This window comes from Pieris napi, chromosome 16 (genome assembly GCF_905475465.1).
Source record: "Pieris napi chromosome 16, ilPieNapi1.2, whole genome shotgun sequence".
Lineage (NCBI taxonomy): Eukaryota > Metazoa > Arthropoda > Insecta > Lepidoptera > Pieridae > Pieris > Pieris napi.
The window spans coordinates 3,347,094-3,369,139 of NC_062249.1; the positions used below are offsets into that span (position 1 = coordinate 3,347,094).

The following is a 22,046-nucleotide window of genomic DNA, read 5'->3' on the forward strand; positions in this document are numbered from 1 at the left end:
CTCCCAGGGAAGAGTGAAATCCACAGTTCGCTAGTTCGCAAAAGAAAATCCCTAGCAAAGCGGACCGTGGTAGACTTCTATAAAAACATATATTAAAACCATACTCGACATAAATCAATGGGCTTACAGTTAAATAAAATATCGTATACTTTAAATAATTATTTAATAATTCATTAGCTAAGTACAATCTTAGTGAAAACGGATAAAGAAACAAAGTTCTATGGGCAAAATACGATATCCTTAAACGGATATACAACTTATGAAATAAAATTAAATGTACAATGTTTAGCTTATTGCTATCAAAATTTTATGAAATTAAGGCAATGAGTTTTAACAGTCTTGTTTTGTGTTCGATTAGCAGATCATATTCCTTTAACTTATTGCTTAATCATTACTTCATACATTGAATTGTACATTATTTGAACACAGGAATCTCATTACTTATTGCAACCATTCAATATTTTTCTCATACGGATACAAAATGTGTATCGGTCATTGACCCCTTTGAACACGATAGTCAAAAATTTGACATTGACGCTATTTCTGACACAACTAGGCTAAATCACAAATTCAACAATCCATCCACAGTCGATACAATACTTATTTTTAATCCTTTGTACAGACGAATAGCAAATACGAATCAACCTGTATAAGCATTTTAAAACCGACAATTTAAAATACACTATACAAAACTCGTCTATATTAAATCTAGTCTATTCAGAACTAGCAGTACTAATTACTGGGAATTTTTATGCACACAAACGAAGCATTTTTTCCATATTCGGAACTGATCTTTCACTTTCATCATTTTCATCACCAACAATCTTGTTGGTGATGAAAATTTAAAATCATTGCAAATTCTTGCTTTAATGGTTATGGGTAGTGGGTACGTATGAAAACTATCGTTTAGTAATTTCACTATCGACACTTAGGTGAGATTCAGAAACTAAGACTGCGTGAACTTCCGTATGTCAAAATCGTATTTCCGTATTTAAAACATTTTTGTCGTACGTCAGACTGAGCGCTAAGTCACATTTCGGAATCTTCACCTAACGCCAGCAGATGTAGGTATACGCTGTTGCTGAAGTATGAAAACGAAAGTCGTATAATCTTCACTCGATTATTACAATTTGGACCGCACACAGACTTATAATATTATGCAATCTATAGCCACATTACCTCACATTGACACATATTTACTACAAAAATTTTCTATACGAAAATGACTTAAGAGGAATTCCATATAGAAAACGCCCACAGAAAAACAGTATAATCTGTGAATAAACCTGTTAAAAAAACTAAAAGTTGTCTAGGCAATATTGTCTTTGATTTCCGCGTTCTATATTTAAATAGATCTTTGAGGATATAAACGCAAGTTTGACCACGGTAGCTAAAAAGCAAATGAAACGTCAGTGTAAGTTATGTAAGTAATAAATTCATGTTAACATGAATTTATTACTCACATAACTTATATTTTAAAAAAAAACTTATTTTGTACCGTATTTCTTACTAGATACCATCGGCGAAATTAATACCTTTTGCAACTAGTCCCGTAGTAAAGCATGCGTCAAATTTATGTCATTATAACAATCACAATTTTTGTGAGACATTTGCTTAGCTTACGCTTGGTGTCTTACATAATACTTACAAGTGGGTTTTTCTATAAAAAAGAGGGACAGTCAATACGCTGTCAATAAAATCGACGATTCGTAACAACTATGACTCGTATATAATATAGGAACAGGGCTTTAGATGGTATTAAAGGCGTTCCTAGCTAATATCGTCTAGAAAAACCAGAAATTCGCATTAGAACAGTCGGAAATAGGACCCATAAGATAGTAGATAGTCCATAGAATAGTTACTGTGAAACTTTAATGCAATTTAATCAAAAATCTATCTATAGCACAAAAAAATAAATTTTCTTAATAATGGATTTTATCAAACTTTGCAAATCCGTGAAAAATCTACCCCGATTTTATTCCACAGACAAGGCATATAGATATTTTGGTTTTGCGTTTAACTAAAGATGTTAAAATACTCTTAGTCTTGGTATTAAACCACGATATTAGAATAACACTTTTAACAGACTACAACTCCAATTGTAACATTAGTTGATCTATCCTGCTAATCTGGGATTTTTATTAAAATTATTACATTATCGCTTAAGTGAAAATATCTTGCAATACGTTTATTAGTGAATCACCGTTTAAAACCTTTATCAACATAGATATATCAGACTGAACGCTACCACGCCCTATTCAGTCCTAGATTCTAACTTACAAATAAGGAAATTCAAGTTGATATTATTGAATTAAAAGTAATTTATTTGGTGTAAATAAATATTGGTGTCGGTCTATCCTTATGTCGCAAAACATTTTGTTTCGAATTCTCTCGTTTTTTAATAAGTATTAAAATTGATAGTAAGGTCATAGTATAAAAATAAAATTATCCTTTTTTGTTACTATGAGTCGCCATCACTTCTATATATCGAGAGTGGGTCACATTTCTTGCCCCTTCAATTCCATACATAGTCATTGATAAATGAAACCACTAGGCACCATGTTTTGACTGCGAGATCTACGATCGAAAATTTAGCAAACTATTGCTATCCATTTAATGGAACACTTATAACTAAATCGGGCGATTTCGTAAAATGAAATATAATGCAATCTCACCTACTCACCCAAAAAAATTTCCTAAACACAATATCACTGAATCGAAGCCTCAAAATTGAAGACCAGTCTTTGCTACACAGAACTTTTCCTTTCCGAGATCGACGAACGTTTCCGGCTCTGAATACTTCCGGAAGACATTTTCCGCTTTTCCCCATTCGGGGCCGGACTGGCCGATTTAAAATTGGAACTAGTGCTCGCCATTCTATTTGCGTTTTGTAAATTCGAAGTCTTTCTCCTCACAGAGGGCGAAGCCTCCACGTTCAACTTGGCAGTGGTCGTTTGGGGTTTCGCCTCAATCACGACCGGTTGTTGGAACTTCCCGACCGTGTTCCAATGTTCCCTTTGCGCCTTGAGCGAATCACGCATCTTCTCTTTGGCTTCCGCGTTGTCTGCTAGCATTTGATTGAGCATCTGCACCGTTTGGTACAACGCCACGGAGGTTATTAACCCGAAATCGTGCAGTGAACACATGTGGAGTATGAAGTTTCTATAGAGATTCTTCTCTAATAGTTCCTTGCCCTTCATTTGGAGGAACATTTGGCAAGCGAGCGATATCTGGCAGTCTCCCACGTAATTGTACTTCATGACGTGAAGGTTCCACATCTTCATTAATTCTTTCTCGCCCTCGTTGACGTCGGTGAACTCGTCTATCATCATCATGGTCTTTTGTTGGAGCCAGAGAGGGTCGGTCTCACTTTCTGAGTCAATGTCTAGTTCGTTGGGGTAGACCGGGAGGCAGGTTATAGTGTGATGGTATAACCTGAAATATAATAGTAGATCATATCTTATTTATCCTAGTTATGATATTCGGGATCGAAGGCAACATTTGCAAAAAAATAAAAACCATTAATAATTTCCTATTGCACCATAGTTTTGACCGATTCAATGTATTTTAAGCCCCAATAATTAATGATCAAGACAAATGATCATAAAATAGATACAGAAATCTGAGGCCCAGACCTAAAAAGGTTGTAGCGCCACTGGTTATTTTTTTAGTGTAATAATATAGTCAAGACTAGCGGACAGCGAAAATTTAAAAATCATATAAATAATAATATTCACGACCTTTGTAGTAAAAATTTAGACAGATTACCTATTATGTCCAGTAATATAAGGCCTCTGTGCATCTAGAACGTCATTATCATCCAACTCCAAGAACTCAGCTAAGCTATGCCTCTGAGCTCGTCTTCTGGCTCGGGGCCTCCAAATTAGGAGATGGGTAAGTGAGGCCCTACGGGTAGGACCCGCCCTGGGACCACTGGCGGACGACCGACCTTGGGACGCGATAAGGTCATGCGGTGAACCCGTGTATGACCCGTCGTATAGCTCATTTATTGATACGTCGATTCGGGCCCCGCCCGGTATTGGCTATAAAGTATTTTTATTAATTTCCGATGTTTGATAAACCAGCTAGATTATTGAAGTTATACTTCTTTAGGCGCGTTATGAAAAATTGATGAGAGTGAAATTTTACGATGCGCGCGCACCGTGACACAAAATTAACAGAATGAAGTTGCCCACGGAAGATGCTACGGCATTGGACATAATTTAAAAACAACATTCTAATAATAATAGAATTTATGTTACACTTAATGTAAGAGAATAATAATAAATATTTATTTAATTTTTCAAATGTAAACTGAACTTTATTGACTATAATGACTCCTTTTCCAGTCTTTGATTATTTAATTGTAATTAATTATTTGCATGCAATCAAAAACTATTTTTAATAATGCCAAAGAAGTATAACTTCTTACGCGCGTACATAAGTACACGCACCCTTTTTTTATAGTTTGGACAATGCGATACAATAGTACGTAACGAAAACATACACCCTTATTTATAAAAACTAATTATATTAACTAAAGTACTCTTTCATCTCATTCTGTCATACTGTATTGAAAAGAGACAATGCAATAACATTGATTTTTTCTTATTACGTAGAGGATTTTGATTATCTTTTACGAATATGTGGTTTTAATATAACAACATAATATGTATGTTGCTCCAGGCCCATCTCTATGACAAAAAGTACATATATAAAAACTCATCAAGCGTGAGTAACACAAAAACACTACGGCGTTCATTATTGATATTTACTAAAAAGTTCGCAAGTTATACATTAAAATTACATATCATTGGAAGGTCAAATAATTATTCACGATAGCAAGTTTCAAAAAATTAAAACAGAAAAAAGAGTCTCTCCGGCGGGGAATCGAACCCCGGTCTCCCGCGTGACAGGCGGGGATACTTACCACTATACTACCGAAGACTTGAATATTCACATGAAATTAGTAAACATTAGCAATACTACTATTGTCTTAAGAATATAAAGAATATAAAGCAACGCGCATTCATAAACGATTTACGAAGAAAGCTAATGATATTCTTTGAACTTATAACTTTTATAGCTAGCTTATAAGATTTATAAAATTTTATTAACATAATTTAATTGTCTGGGAAAATATATTAGGTTTCAACACTCATATTCGCAAACCTATACTTACAAAGTATGTAAAGTTAAATCGGGAATGGCATAGCTTCAAGTGTTTGAGCAATGAGTACAGAGTTCCACAGTCTAAAGAACACCATGGGCAGTGTAGGTCATCACAGCCTTCTGTTTGCTGTCTCGAGTTATTGTTGTATAGGAACTGGTATATTATTTGTTGTCTTTTTGATTCGCCATTGTTTTCTTTTTTATCATCTAAAAGAAAATGAATTAACTCATAGCTTATAAATCCAAACAATTCCAATAAAGAACACTTTTACAATATTGGGAACAATTTTTGTATATTTTTAGATGATTTCTTCTGGTATCCTTTCTAGCTAGTAGAGAAAAGGCACTCCTTGAGAAGGCATAGCAAGGATAGATAGAGGAATCATCGCAGCCAATACCACTTATGAGACTTCTATTTTATTTTTACTGAGAATCTACCAATTATAAGTAACCTTACGGTAGAGGTAGGTAGAGAGGTAGTCATTTATGAACAATTTAGTAATAATCTCTGTTTTATCTCCAAAAACAGCCATGGAATATCTAATAATAATGAATCAAAGTTGTAAAGCTTATTCATTACACCCATTTTAATAATATTATAAAACCACACCACATTAGAAAAAGTCAGAGTACTACACTTACTATTCTTGTTTTCGCTATTTCCATTCCTCTGTGTTGACAGTCTATCCTTATTAATAGTAGAGTCTTTTTTAGTTCCGTTAGTCTCATTGGCTTGGTAGAGTTTTGGTCTATTTACAAGACCATTTGTTGGCTCTTGACTCCAACTAAGTTTAAGTTTTAAAAGTGGACGCACTTTAAATATATCAAAAGGATTTGTTTCTGTGTGTAAATCATTTTCCTATAAAAGTATAGTTAAGAAGTTTAATATTTGTCATTGTAATTTTATAAAAAATATATTTATTTTCTTTGAGTTTTTTTTTATGAATATACAGATTTTAACTTAAAATAAAACACTTCATCTCACATTAGGTATAGTTTCCCATTGGGCCATCAAGGCTTTATGTGGAGATCTGGCTATTGTCGCACTTCTGCCACCTGGTGTAGCATCATGTAGTACTAAATCATATTCCCCATTTGTTAATAGACATCTATTATGTTTGTCATACACAATCAGTTCACTACCATAGAGTTTGCTCCACTTATTATCTGAATTAGTATTCACATCTGTAGGTTTTATGCGTTTTGTTAGAGGTTCTGTAACAACATTTTGTATTAATGAAATACAATTTTTTTTTTAATATAAAAGATATGGTAAGATTCAGGGTTGAGACTCAGCACCAAGTTATATGTTAAATCTATTAAGTAAAAATATAGCATTTATGAATAGCACTAAGTCTTACTCCTATGTAAATGAATCTAATTACCTCAAATATTGGGTATATTTGATGGTAATTAGGAAAAATTTATGTTTACTATACATAACAATTACTTAACATAATATATAATAAAACATTTACAACATTTCTATATTTAATACAGAACAAGTACTCTCACATCTCAAATATAAGCAAAGCTTCTTAATTTTATTGAACTTTTGCATAGACATTTTCAAAAAGGAGATAATTATTATTTTGTTTATTACCATCATCAGATGAAGACCCATTTGTTATTTCAGCTGCAGTTGATCCATTTGTGTTGGAGCTCGGTATGGATTTAGTAACTGTCACTCTTAACATAAGCATGTAGGACTTCACATTAGGGCCTTGTGATGGGCTAAATGTATCACTAGCTATACTAACAGCAGAGGCCATTGCAGGTGGCTCTGATGATGATGGGTTTAATGGTACAGAACAGCTTCCAACCTTAAAAACAATTATTGTGTTAAGAAAAATATAACAGAGATAAATCAATATTTATGAGCTGTTTATTTTAAGCACCCACAAAAGATACAATATTACCAATAACACAAAACTTAAAACATATTCATCAGGTCCCATAGTTGATATTGGACAATCCAAAACAAAACAATACAAACTATTAAAATTAAAACCTAAACTTACTGAAACTTCCACTATGGCAGATGAGCTTTCCTTTCTTTTCTTGTGGCAAATTTTTAACAAGAGAGTTTCTACTTTAACTTGATAGTCCCTGGAGTCACCTAGGCTTTTATCGTAAAATCCTAAGAATGTTAAGGTCATATAACCTCCTAGACTATTTGGTTGCAAATCGGTACTCTTCTTTTGAGTAATTCTCTCTAATAATGAATCTACACTAAAACCTATACGTGTTTTATTGCTTCTCGACATTCTCCTTTTCATATATGATAAAGTTCGATTAAGAAATATAGGCTGAAATAAATCAGATACAAATTAGGTTTGCATTTCAAAAGACAATGATAAAAAATCCTTAAGTAACATTATACATACCGATAACATGTTACGGGTACGAAGGAATCTATAAATTTGAGTAGGTTCTGTAATAAAACGATCTCGGTTAACTACTGTTGGTGCAAATTAAGGGTACACTTTCTTTATCACAATAATATCATTTTAGGAACTTACTTTCGAATGCTTGCAAAAATAACTCATGGTCCGCTTGTAAATGATCTATTTTTGTACTCTTATTTGTTTCATTATCTTTATCGCGCTTTTTTGGGGGCATTTTGGGGTTTCGCTGCTAAAATACTATTTAGAACCGCCAAGTTCAACAGTTCGTTGACTTCGCTTGACATTAGGAACACCCGGAGTCCGGACAGCGACGCTAAAAAGTATAGATAATATATTTCAATGTTGCATGACATGCATGACGTATAGCATCCAGTTCAAATGATATTGTCGACTTCAAAAACAATAAAGATTTTAAAAAAAATCCTTCCTTAGAGTTCCGACCTCTTCTAATGTACAATGTAGATAGTAACGTATTATTCTAAAAATAAAACAATTATTTATTTTATATTATAAAATAATATCCAACTACTACAGAGTACAGACTAGACTACCGACTCCGTTAGCCTAGACACAAACGAACACTTGCTAATTACTATAACCGTTGTTTGTACCTACTGAACTAATTTGTAGGCTTATTGCACTTCAACTATCCAGTCTTTACTTAGCTTTTTTTAAGAAGGCTTGAGAAAAAATAAGAATAATTTATTATCATTAATTAAGAACGCTCAAAATGCTGCTTTCTACAACTAAGACAAAACTGATGTGGTTTTCATAAATGTTGATAGACTATATATAACAGTGTCGGATTAGCCATATTACACCAGTCATTATAGACATTCAAAATCGAAAATTTGATAATAATTCCAAAAGTTTTCAAACTTCGGTCAAGTGAATGGTACATTGGGACGACAATAAATCTCATTTTGCAACCTTGTCCGCAGTCGGGAACATTGTTAAAATTGCAATTAAATTTAAATTTTTGCTGTATGGTCGTGAAAAAAATTCCAAAAGTTCTGCAAACTTGGGGAAGTTTTCGATATAATATTTCATATCACGTATAAAATTTGCAACCAACCTAAGTGTACGGAACATTTTTTGTTATTTATTTTATTTTCGATATACCTGTCAAATTTGCAGAACTTTTGGAACGTTTTCCTTCAGTTTAATAAAGAAAAACATTAATTTTTAATAACAAAAAATGTTCCGTACACTTAAATTGGTTGCAAATTTGACACGTGATGAAAAATAATATATTTAACACCACTCCAACTTTGCAGAACTTTTGGAATTTTGGTCTCAAGAACTGAGCAAATTATCATTTATTGCATTTTTAACAATGTTCCGGACCGCAGAGCAGGTTGCAAAATTTTATAGTTTGTTTTAATACCACTCCCGACCTTACATCAAAATTTGAAAACTTTTGGAATTATAATGAATTAATTGTCTTGACTGACTGGACTATATAGCAAGAGTAGCAAATGCTACGGGCCCCGCGCTCCAACGCCTGTCTGACCGTAATAAAAAAAGTATTAATTTAGTGGCGAGCGTTTTTTTTCAATAATAAATGGAAAATTTTATTTGAATTTTAATGGAATTAAAAATGAATTAAGGAACTCGATGGGTCAAGAACGTCTTAATCATCTCACTTTGTTCAATATAGAATGATTTGCTTAAAGAAGTCGATATTGATAGTGTTATCTCTAAATTTGCCCATATTAAACCCAGAAAAGTTTATTTGAAACAGTTTTGTTTTATTAAATACACTTAACTTAAAAACCTATAGCAAACCAAGGGTCCATAGGCAGAATTTGCTACAGGCCCCGCGCTGGCTTAATCCGGTACTGGACTATAATATTATGATGAAAGTCCATACCATATATTATACGTATGCAACCATAATATCGTCTAATCGGTCTTTAGTAAGTTAGTATTCTAAATAATATAAATATGTATATAGGTTTTCGGCGTCATACTGCATACATTTGCTGTTTAAACAATTCCTTTACTAGGCGTTTTCCTGACACAAGACGGCGATTACCTAGGTATAAGACATGCTTGTTTCCACACAGTCATCCATCACCTATGTGTTACTTTCGCGCATAGAAACTTCTGTGACATTCGCAACGGGTAATCATGTTTTCAGATAACCAGGCACATTTTTATATAATACATTTATTATGAATTGTGTCGTAACACTCCAGGGCAAAAATAAAACACAATTTACAGGTACTTTTGTACGATTTATTTCAATAACACAGTCTTACAACAAATGGACATTAAATGTTGGTAACTTCATAACGTTTCTTATATTAAAAAAAACAATATTACTTTTATTTGATCATCACCAGCCATACACAAAATTTATCTGAGAATTTTATATTTTTGATTATTACAATTCAAAGTGATATGCAATTCAAAATAATGAGCGATACTTCAATGATATCAAAGTAAAGTAAGTAAATACTAATTATAATTAATTTTAAGTAGAACATAACATTATTCAGCACCATTGGAAAAAAAATCAAATAAATGCTATAAGTAAATGTACTTTAATTACAACATTTTTGGTTTGGTCTATTTCCACTGAATTTAAAAATAAAAAGGTTCATATTTAATTGTTAATTGATACCAACTGTCTTTATAAACATACAATAAGCCATTTGTAAATTAATATTTTGTTGTCTATTTTACATTAGCTACAGACAAAACATTCAACGGCTATTTGAGGTTCATAAATAAGAGAAGACTATATTAGGTATATGGCAACATTGATTTGCATTGTCTATGTAATTTTACTTGAGATAGAAATAACCATAGATTCCTAAACATAAAGATTAGTCTGTGTAATGCTTTCTGTGGGAAAACAAGTGGTTGGCTGGTCAAATGTTTTATTAAGACTTAATATTATGGTCCAAAAGCCCATATACCCAGACATATTCGAAGCTCAAAATCAAACATTATGACCTTTAGTAAATATCTCGATAAGATCAACATCCTTATTAAAATAATGATTTAAAATTATGCATGATTTATGTATTCCCATATTCTGTTTTACATTTAGGAATATGGGCTTTAATCAAAGGGAGCTATTGGCTTTTGCTTGTCAACTGGTTAGATTTCAGTCTATTCTCTATGTCTATGGTTACTACAAGTCAGGTGTAACAGTTAATACTTTTGTCTGCAAATAAGCTTACTCAAAGATACCAGAACTGAAAAATAATGTATTCGTCATTTTGTTGTAGCATTCAGTCTTGTGCAAGTCTAAAACAAAAGAAACAATATATTAAATACCAATTTTAAATGCTAGCAAGCATTCTCTTCCAAGCAACCCCAAAGTCTATTTGGACATGTAATTATTTTATTATCATACACATTAATAGAACAAATTTTGATTGAAAGAATATTACGTAATTACAGCTATGACGTCATAAATTGGCATTTAGACTAAACAATGCCTTATTTAAATATGTGAAATACACAGTACCGAATAAATATAGTAAACCATTATTGTTATGCAAATTTACTTGCAAACATTTTTCAAATGACATTACATACTATATTCTTATTTGAATCGCAATTGTTGTCTTGTAACTAAATAGGATCTGATATACATACACACAAATAATTTCAATTCCACCCAGAAGATTAGTAGTCAAGCAAATTCCTAATATCATTAAAATAAAGAAGTTTCACTTCAAAAGATGGCGCGTAACGGAAAAATGTGACGCGTAACGAAAACATGTTACACTAAATTTTTTTCCAACTCCGATAAAGAAGTTTCACTTCAAAAAACATGTAATCCTTCTTCGAGTTTTTAGTCTGTTAAAAAATAAAGTACACTTTTTAAGCTGCAAATACTAACCGATCAGTGGTAAGGCTGCAAGTAGGTGGTGGTGGAGGCCAGGTCCCGACGCAGCCAAGCGGCATTCAAGCGCACGGTCTCGAGCGCTTGCTGCACGCTCCTCTCTGTTCCTGGTGAACGGTGGGTAGCGAAGAACTCCTCTATCTCGCGAGCGCTTGCCTCAGATGCGAAGTTCTCTGTAGTGGATTTTACTAGGCGTGCTACTAGGAAACCACCCTGAAAGATAAAATGTATTTAGAGTTCATACTTAGCGCCTTTCATACTAGGCAGGAATGAAAGAAAGATTAATTAAGATTGTTTATATAATGAGTGGCCTAAAAAGAGTTAAGTTATATTGTAATTACGGTTTTTTAATATTTATTTATCTATGTATTAGTAATCTTACAGCCAACATACATATGTACAAAACAAAACGCTAAACAATATACAAAGCCAAAACAGATTACATAGATAAACAATATATATAATAAAACAGAAAACAAGTACATTAATAGACAAAAAAAAATTAAAGAAAACTGGAAATTTTACATTAATTTATTATTTAAATATACAAATAATATTTAATTATACAATTAAGACTTATATTTCAAAGAAAAATAAAATATTGCCTATAGGAAGTAATTTGACAGTACGACAAATAAAATGTTATTAAGTAATTTCGTCTGAGATGTTTCGTGAGACGTCTGTTTTGATCCAATTATAATGTGTTAAATTTAGAATAACACTTTAAAAAATTAGCGTTTGTTTACGTATTTACAGAGATACTACATAGGATGGTGGTAGGTAAGATGGCGGGCTAGGGAAAGGTCTGAGGGGTTCTTGAAATTATGAATGTTTAATTTTAATTTAAACAGAATTATTCCAGCCTCTAATAAATAATATTAAATGATTTTAAAAATCTTGTCAAATAGCCTATTACATTCATGGCTAACAGTCAAACAGTCACAAAACGTTTAGGACACCTAATTCAAATATATAACGAGCACTATAAATAATATATATATATATTTAATAATATGCATGCATGATTAAGGGAGCGTTCAAGTATTACGTAATGAGTTTTGGAAGGGGGGTCCTTTTATAAAACGTAACGATGCGGGGCGGGGATTGAATTACGCGTTATTGTTAATATTATTTTCGACTTTCCAGTGCTTTCACCACATAATGGTAACTTTTAGGTATAAAGAGTCACTAGGTGGTCAAGAAACGTTTTACTATACTTGGGTACAGAAAAACGTTACGGCGCGAAACATGGGAGGGGGGGTGTTAATAATCTCCAAAAATTGCGTGACGTAAAACTTGAACGGCCCCTAATATGGATTCTCAACAATATCAATAAAGTTAATTATTTTTTTAACATAATATTATCTAAAAAGTCAAGAAAAGGGAGTGTTAACCTTGCGTCTAAAAATTATATACATAATTTAGTTTGAATCTACCATACCTGATATCTGTCCATAAACTCTTGCCAGTGGTCCTTAAAGAAGTTCCAAGCGAGATCCCGTCCGTTGCGGCTCACTGCCACCGACACTATCACGAACACTGTGTCTTGCGAACGAACCTCGTCCTAAAATCAATAAATTCTTAAGTACTTCTATTTACTTTTATAACATTTTTTAAAAGATATATATGTTCTTTAATATTTTGGATTTTTTTTAAAATCTTTTATAGACATTTTTTGCACCTTGGGTAACATTATTGTACTTTTAGTAGGGATCCTTATTTATTTCTTGCAATTAAAATAGCCTATATTAATCAGTGATAATGTAGCATTCAAATGGTGAAACAATTTTTAAAATCGGTCCAGTACTTTTTGAGCCAATTCATTACAAACATACTTACATACAAATCTTTCCCCTTTATAATATAAGTATAAGTATAGATTATTTAAGGCTTTCATTAAATTTATGGACATTTGCAGAGGAACCTGTATAAAATATATTTATTTATATTACCTACACATAGATGACATTATTATGAATAAACAATCATTTGGATGTGACATAATTTAATTTAAAAAAAAAACAGTTACTTACAGATATAGCAAAGTTCAACACTTTATTCAACAAGGCTGGGTCCTTAACAGCACCCAAAGCCCGGCTGATTCTATCCTTTTCCTCGTGCAGGTCAGCTGCTCTGTACAGGTGAAGGAATCGCTCAAAGGTAGCTTCATCCGCCTCAGCCAATACAGCTCGGTAGCACGCTGAACGAAGGTCCGCGGGTAACTGCATTTCGCCGGATAGATGTTTCTCGAAACTAGAAGCAAAAACACTTTTGATGTGAAAAATCTATAGCCGCACGTAAAACCCGATTTCTGGCGTGGCGACGCGTCGCTATATGATGGTATATATATACAGTCTATATGCAGTAGTGTGTATGGTGTGTGTATTTCGAAGTCACTGATTAAACGAATTAAGTAGTCACGATTTGAAATAAATTCGTAAATTTTTGTATTTAATGAAAATAAATGTTTATTAAATAATAATTGATAGTTTTACTTTATCATTATGACATATTTAGTTCCTATCACAATCTGTTCTTTTCTGCATATTACCTTTACAAAATAATGTCGATATTTCACATCTGCCAGGCGTCCCGTGACGGCTCACATATTTTAATTAGGAAACAAAACTAGAAATGAATCCACCTTATCTTCTAATATAACTTTTTAACTCACCGCCTCTTAGCCTCCTTAATAGTATCGGGATCTTCAAAACTGATCATCTTATTGAGCACCAAGCTCCGAAGTAGGGTGTCCAAATGGCTTTCCTTCTCTTGGGCATCCCAACCGAGACGCTTGGTCACACTAGCAAAGAGTTTCCTGCCATAGTTCTTCAGTGGTTTATCGAGGGCAGTGTGTGAGAATAAAACAGTCAGTTTTGATAAACAATTCGCTAGAGATGACCAAACTGTGAAGTTGGACTCGTTGCTGAAGGCTTCCATTAGTTTCAGGGACTGAAAAAAAATCATTTTAAACAGATAAAAACCCGTTTTGTGAGAATGACACGTTTCTTGAACATGAAATTCTTCATAGAAGTATTTTTGAAGTGAAGTTTCTTTAGCGGGTAAAAAATGATAAACTCGCGTCAGGACACGTGACCTGATTGAAAATTCATAAGACGGATGGAGAGTAGACAGCTGGCGCGGCGTATTTAATGTAATATAAATTGTCATGTTTGTGTACGATAGCGCAATAAATAAATATTGTATTATACCACATAAATGATAGTACTTTTATACTGATAATTAAATCAATTCGTGCAAAATTATTCCAAAATATGTGCGCATTTAACATTAGCTCGAACGGTGAAGGAAACCGACATGTCTTAGACCCAAAAAGTCGACGGGGTGTGTCAGGCACTGGAGGCTGATCACCTACTTGCCTATTAGATTTAAAAATGATCATAAAACAGATTCAGAAATCTGAGGCCCAGACCAAAAGAGGTAGGGCCTCTGATTTATTTTTTATGTTACATTTTGGATGAGCTACAATGTGTTGAAATCTTTGATATGAAACCCAAAACCAGATTCTCTTCTTTCTAAATGTTTCAGTGTTTATGTTATACTTTGTTTATTGTTTTCTCGTGTAGAAGTGTGAATAAATAAAAATACCTCATTAGTATGAGCGTGTCCAGCTTGCACAAACGCGAAACAGTCATCAAGCAAGCCAAGTCGGTCGAGTGGGGGCAAAGAACCGTCACGTACAGCTCCCACGAGTCGTTCTAGAAGCACCGGTTCGTACCGCGTACGATAGTAACCAACCTGAAATATTTACTATCATGAATTTCAAATAAATTTATATCGCAGGTCCTTTATCATGAATAAAGAAAGTCATTTATAAAAACCCAATATGAATTAATAAGTGATGTGATAATAGTCGTAGTAGCTTTAAGAACCTAGGAATACAAACACCAATTAATAAATGTAAATTAATATTTGCTAACAACAAATAGAATTTTCTTAGACATCACTAAATGTTAACAGTTAAAGTGAAGTGCCGCAAAAAAAGAAAAAACCTTCTTGGAAAAGAAACCATATTGTATTATATTCTAAGGACGTTAAAAAGTACTTTTACGTCATAAAATAATAATTTCCATACACTAAATAATCGTCGAACAAATTTGAACAATGCACATAATGTCGCCGACAGATCTAGTTCATAGACAGATTTGTTCAGAGGTTACAAATACTCACAGTTCCAGGATTTACTTTAACCCAAGAGTCTTCCGAAACATTTTCTAATATGACTTCTTGTGTCTTTTTATCCAATACTGTAGACAAGGCGACCTGAAAAGGACAATATACACATTAAAATAGAGTAATAAAAACATATTTTCACTACTGTTCTACTATGTAACAAGAAATATACAAAAAGTTAACGATACATATAAACGAGTAAATCTAAACTACCTTGTGCCTACAAATTATTATTTTATAAAAAATAATTTCGTTTCATTCACTCTTAGAACTTCAATCAAAATTAACGCCCGAACCCAATAATCAATCCACAATCTCAGATAGTTTTCAATCTGAGATCAGACCGTGACAGTCGATCGATCTCCTATCTGCATCCCAATAACCAAACCCTACGAAGACAATCCATTTTTGGCGACGGATAAAATGCTCTTTGTCGTTCCATTTTACCGAGTTTCAACTCATATTTGATTATCAATGTAGGTAAACCAAATAAAGTAAATAAAACCGTACAAATAACATTAAAATTTACATGTGCATGTTTAAAACATAACAAACAGTTTATTTATTATTTAAAAAACTGGTGTAATTTAAAATCTAAGAGCTTTAAAAGCTTTAAAAGAGCTTTCGTCAACTGTCATTTTCATAATCAGACACCGACACGACCTCCCATTGATAGCTTGTATCAACAGATGGCTATTACAATCCGTCCATTGGTTATTGGCACACTTGTTACGACATTTGGATTAAGATTACTATCTCAGATGGTGGATTATGGATTGAGATAGGTTATTGTGTTCGGGGTTAATCAACTGGTGCTAAGCTGTCAAACTTAAAACGTAAAAACGGTTTACGGATATTTGGCAGCGCTCAAGGCGAGATTGGGACTTACAATATGGCCATTAGTGTTGTTATTGGTTTGTTCCACACACAATAGATTCATATTTATTTTACAAAAGTTTTCAACGCTCAGCATACTGGTACATAAATTGACAACAAAATTCAAGTTGTGACAAGCACTTAAAGGCCAACATCACAAACAAGAAAAAAACATGGATTCAAAAAACTAAAGGAAAATTTTAGTCACAGTAAGAGCAACTATGGACATTCACACTAAGCTCGTTAATCTGAATACTATCAACATCAATCTAATATATTCATTCAAAGTAAATCGTTGTAATAAAAGCGATTGTTTTTTATTTAACTAACATACTGATCTGTCTTTTTTTAGCATACCGATAACTGACGTTGACAGAAAGAGACAAATCACAACTTCAGTAAGCTTTTAATTTTTAATATTATGAACTATATCAGAATAAACATCGTCACATGAAATAATAAATTAAAAAGTCCTTGTGTCAAAATAGAAGACAATATTTTCATAACTAATTCAAAATAATTAAAATATAATATATAAACTAAAGAGGGAGCGTTCAAGTATTACGTAACGAATTTTGGGAGGGGGGTCCTTTTGTAAAACTTTGCGATGGGGGCGGGGAATAAATTACGCGTTATTATTAATATTTTTTTCGACTTACACCACATAATAGTAACTAAAGAGTCACTAGGTGGTCATGAAACGTTTTACTATACTTGGGTACAGTACCGTACTTGGGTACTGAAAAACGTTACGGCGAGTTACACGAGGGAGGGGGGGGGTCGATAATCTCCAAAATTGCGTTACGTAATACTTGAACGCTCCCATAAGAAATATCTATTGAAACGACAAATAGAAAAGACATTTACATCGCTATCCTTCGTTAATTTCGACTCAATATCGGGAAAGTTTGATGAGACTTTTGTCAGTATGGAAACGTCACAGTTGCACATTTTGTGTACAACAGATGATGTCGTCTATAAATGGAAATAAATTATGACTAACACAAGTTAAACTGGTAATATCGAGGTCAGGGTATCTAATTACTATTGCTTAAAGCGGTAACTTTGCAAATGGATAAAAATATAAGTTTAGAAAAAAAGAACCGCAGAATATCTTATATAAGTATACAATTCTCGTGTCACAATGTTCGTACCCATACTCTTCCGAAACGGCTCGACCGATTCTTATGAATTTTTTTATGCATATTCAGTAAGTCTGACAAACGGCTACTATCTATCTTTCAAACCCCTAAGTGATAAGGGGGTTTTTGGATATATTTTTTTTATTGTGTCATTATACATACCCTTAATTTTCACCCGTCTACGATCAACCTCGTAGTTATTTTTTTTTAACTAAGAAATGATTCCTAAAAATAATATACATGGCAAAACAATGTTTGCCGAGTCAGCTAGTTGTATATAATTAAATTTAAAGTAGCTGGGTGTTATTAAAAAAACTCTATACTATATTTATTATTTAATATACAATGTGATAATATGTCTCATTATCCGTGAATGGTTTAGTAAAACATTGTATTTTTCTGTTAGTTTAAAAATATAATTAAATCGATTCAGTGGTTTTATTATTATAAACAAAAATGTTCCGAAAATCAGGTGATCTTCGGATAATGTACTGGAGTTTGGGAATTTACTTTTTAAATTTTTAAATTTGATATAATAATTTCACATCCAGCACACACAGCACAACCATGGTTCGAACCTACCACCTAAGGGATGAGAGTTGCACGCTGAAGCCATTAGGCCAACACGGATGGCTGTGAAAAGACGATCGTAGGAGCACAGGGATAAAAGGCCTGTTACCTATGCCACCCAGTATGCTTAAGATATGATAATTACCTTTGAAGGTTGTTCTTGAGTTGAGACTGTAATCGGTATCATCCATACACTGTCATCACCTTGGCTTCCATCAGCGCAGAACTTTTGCTGAGTCAACTTTAATACTCGGTGGGCTCCTTTCTGCTCTGAGCTGACCTATAGTTTCAAATATGGTCTAAGTCAACTTATTAAATTAATTATTTCCATAATTGTTTTGTAATGGTACATAAGGCCTACTTGCTGAAAAATATCACCATAACAGAAGCAAAAATATGTCTGCCCGATAACTCCTTACAAGGTTACTACAGACACAAATAAAGATTTTATGACCATTATCGCTTATTGTAATGTAAATATGACAATGTGATAATAACTGGGACAATAAAATTCTCGTTTACGTAATGATAATAAAACAAATCTAATATTGTATGTGTTATCACAATATTTTTGTAAAAGTGCAAACTGTTCTTAAACATTACTGCTGTAGACACAATTTTGCTTATATTTAAATCATCAATTTATGTATAAGCTATATAAGATTCAAATCAAGGTGCACTAAATGATAGAGGCAGCTTCTAAAATGCAATATATATAATCTAGTAGAGATTGCACATAATAGATAAAGGCTATGCTTTTAGATTTATTACCGAGTGTTATGTTTGTTAAACTCTTGCAAGCAAACAAGCATAAATACATTGTACAATTACCTATGTAATTTTTATTAATAATTATTATATATGACATAATGTTTATAATTACAATAATATAAGTAAAGCTATTCAGATAGCATAAATGATCAAAAAAGTTGACCCCTATATCACTTTACCTGCACCATCGGGAATCCCATTTGCTTAGTCCATGTTGACATAACAGCACCCACAGGTTTATTTGATGCCTCTTCTAGGGCCGCCCACAAATCTTCAGTAAAAGTGTTTTTGTACTGAAAATAAGTAATTTAATTAATCCTCATGGCACATAAGTTCAGCGGCTACTACTGGAAATTTATACTTGGAAAAATATAGTAACACAGATGTATCAGGACATACGGATTGATTTAATAGCCTGGTGATATCTTTATATTGACAATCTTGAATTAATTTCATAAAATAATAAAAATTATTTACAAAACGCATACTATGAGAAAAATATGTAAAATTTGAAATAATTTCTCATTACTGATCACAAAACCATCATGAGAATAGTTGCTTACCTGATGTCTTGTAAGGTAGATGTTCATTCCTTTGCGGAAGTCATCATCACCTATGTATCGATGCAGCATTCTTATAACAGAAGCACCCTTATTGTATGATATGTCATCGAATATTTCATCTATTTCTGATGGGTGACCGACAGGCACCTCAATGGGATGTGAATTCTTCAAACAATCTAACTCTAGAGCTCTGAAATTTTTTTTATACTTAAAGTCTAATAAATCAACAACAAGGCTAGTATGATAAAGTCTATGAACCAAACTGACATTATACACAGATTAATATATATTTTCCAGATTTGCTCACATTTATTTAGGGTGTACGAAAACTGAAATGTTTAGAATATGTATACAGAACTATGCAATTTTTTTTGCCAGTGTTAATATGCTAATTGCTTTAGCAAATAATCTTTGTTTACTATTCAACAATCTAGTACAACTATATAACATTTGAAAGATAATATTTACAATAAGTCAAATTAATTAGCTTATAACTTCAAAAATGGTTCAAAACGGTTTACATAAAATAACCACATCAACCTCAACTACTAAATATTTTAAAATCTATTTTATAGCATAACCTCATTATGTAAACAATGACATTTACAATTGTAAAAATTCAAAGTTGGATAAAATAAAATGAGATGGAAGCAAAAGATAGTTAAACTGAACAGATAACTAAATTGTGACTAAAATAACCAATGAAAACAACACAGTAATCTAGATTATATTACTTAAAATATTTCAAGAACACTCTCCCTATCCAGAAGCTTTATAATCTAATCTATAAAAATAGCTATTTTCCTTACCTAATGTATGTTTCAGTCACAAACTGAGTCCATATGTCATACTCTGGGAACAAGTGATTGACACATAGGAACTCCACAAATGATGCATAGCCTTCATTTAACCATAAATGGGTCCACCATTCCATAGTAACCAAGTTTCCGAACCATTGATGAGCCAGTTCATGGCCAACAACTAAAGCTATCCACTGCCTTCTTACAGCTGATGTATGCTCTTCGTCCACTAGCAGACATGTTTCTCTGTATGTGACCAGACCCCAATTCTCCATAGCACCAGCTGAGAAATCAGCAATAGCAATCAAGTCTATTTTCGGTAATGGATAAGCAATGTCAAAGTATTGCTTATAGTATGGTAGCACTTTAGCTGCTACCTCCAGGGCAAACATTCCTTGCTTACTTTTTCCTACTGGAGTATATACACGCACTAGAACACCATCGTTAGATGTTTTCTCCACATAGTCATATTCGCCAACCACCACTGCCACCAAATATGTGGACATTATAGGTGTTCTATCAAACTGCATTATTTTTTTGTCACCAGTTATTTTCTGTTCTTTTACTGGCATGTTAGATAATGCAACACGGTCAGTAGGTACTTCCAGTGTTATATCAAATGTTGCTTTAATGGCAGGTTCATCCCAGCATGGGAAGCACCGTCTGGCATCTGTTGCCTCGAATTGAGTGACGGCTGCGTATCGTTCTTCTCCACTTGGAGTCAAGTATTTACTTCTGTATAAACCTTTCATTTTGTCGTTGATCTCGCCAACGAATTCGCAATATAATGTTGCTGTTCCTTCTGGCAAAGGTTTTTCGAACACAATAGTCGCCGTTTCGTCACCGGCGTCAATTCTAACATCCACCGGATTGAGCGTGGTATCAGACTCACCTTCACCATACTGCAGTTTAACATTTTTGAATTCCAAATCTAAGCTATTGAGCACGATTTCTTTGGTAGAGGTAGCAATCTGAAACCGAACGCGTCGCTATAAGTACGTCACTTAAAAACTAGATATTAAACAATTAAGTACAGTGATGAAACTCTTACCGATACTTTCACCCTGGTTGAGCCCGTAAATGTAAATTTTTCCAAATTTGGAACTAAATGCAATTCGTAATGTTCAGGTACAACATTTTTAGGAAGTCGTTGAAACGGTTTGTTTTCTGGCATTGTCACTTTTTCTTTCACTATAGTAAATGTGGGCTGCACGCAAGAGAAATACCGTAATGACCGAGTGACAGAGTGAACTCGCACTCCGATTGCACCCGCACAGCCAATACGCGGCCCCCTCGCACGTCCAACTCCCCGTCCTCCCCGACCCCACTCGAAATAATAACGGTAACTACGTAACGATTTGCAATGACTACTCAAATTATGATGATTATAGTTGTGAACTATAGCAAATGAACGCACTACACGTAAAATTTGCAGACTCATGGATGTTCGGTAATGTCAACAATGAACGTAAAATTTTGCTAAAATTTATGAAAATAACCTCTCTGCAAAAGTAAACATATTTTCTTATTTTCCGCCTTTTTTCTGTAAGATATATAATCTGTGACAGTGCCATGTAATGTGTCAATCACTAATGTGCCATACCGAAGTAGATGCCACGTATATAAACTACGTGACTCGATGGCTTCCGTCATTTTTTTGCGCTAACATTACATACTTTCTTAAA

The 22,046-nt window shown here is 33.2% G+C and overlaps 2 protein-coding genes and 1 non-coding gene across 3 annotated transcripts; all 3 read right to left on the reverse strand.

Moving 5' to 3' along the window:
- Positions 1 to 146: 146 nt before the first annotated feature.
- On the reverse strand, positions 147 to 7,880 carry LOC125057344 (polycomb protein suz12-B). Its single transcript, XM_047660994.1, has 9 exons — positions 7,695 to 7,880; positions 7,560 to 7,606; positions 7,194 to 7,481; positions 6,776 to 6,995; positions 6,158 to 6,387; positions 5,815 to 6,031; positions 5,183 to 5,379; positions 3,769 to 4,043; positions 147 to 3,435 (listed from the first exon to the last, which is right to left on the reverse strand). The coding sequence occupies exons 1-9, from the start codon at positions 7,792 to 7,794 to the stop codon at positions 2,748 to 2,750; spliced, it is 2,262 nt and encodes a 753-aa protein (XP_047516950.1). The 5' UTR covers positions 7,795 to 7,880; the 3' UTR covers positions 147 to 2,747.
- Positions 4,876 to 4,947, reverse strand: Trnad-guc. Its single transcript has one exon. It is a non-coding gene; the product is annotated as a tRNA-Asp (tRNA).
- Positions 7,881 to 9,799: 1,919 nt separating the features above from the next.
- Positions 9,800 to 21,840, reverse strand: LOC125057533 (puromycin-sensitive aminopeptidase). Its single transcript, XM_047661284.1, has 12 exons — positions 21,413 to 21,840; positions 20,371 to 21,332; positions 19,562 to 19,751; positions 19,178 to 19,291; positions 18,373 to 18,507; positions 15,637 to 15,729; positions 15,055 to 15,204; positions 14,120 to 14,397; positions 13,479 to 13,698; positions 12,887 to 13,009; positions 11,443 to 11,658; positions 9,800 to 10,841 (listed from the first exon to the last, which is right to left on the reverse strand). Exons 1-11 carry the CDS (start codon positions 21,800 to 21,802, stop codon positions 11,446 to 11,448), a joined length of 2,868 nt encoding a protein of 955 aa, XP_047517240.1. The 5' UTR covers positions 21,803 to 21,840; the 3' UTR covers positions 9,800 to 10,841; positions 11,443 to 11,445.
- Positions 21,841 to 22,046: the final 206 nt, after the last annotated feature.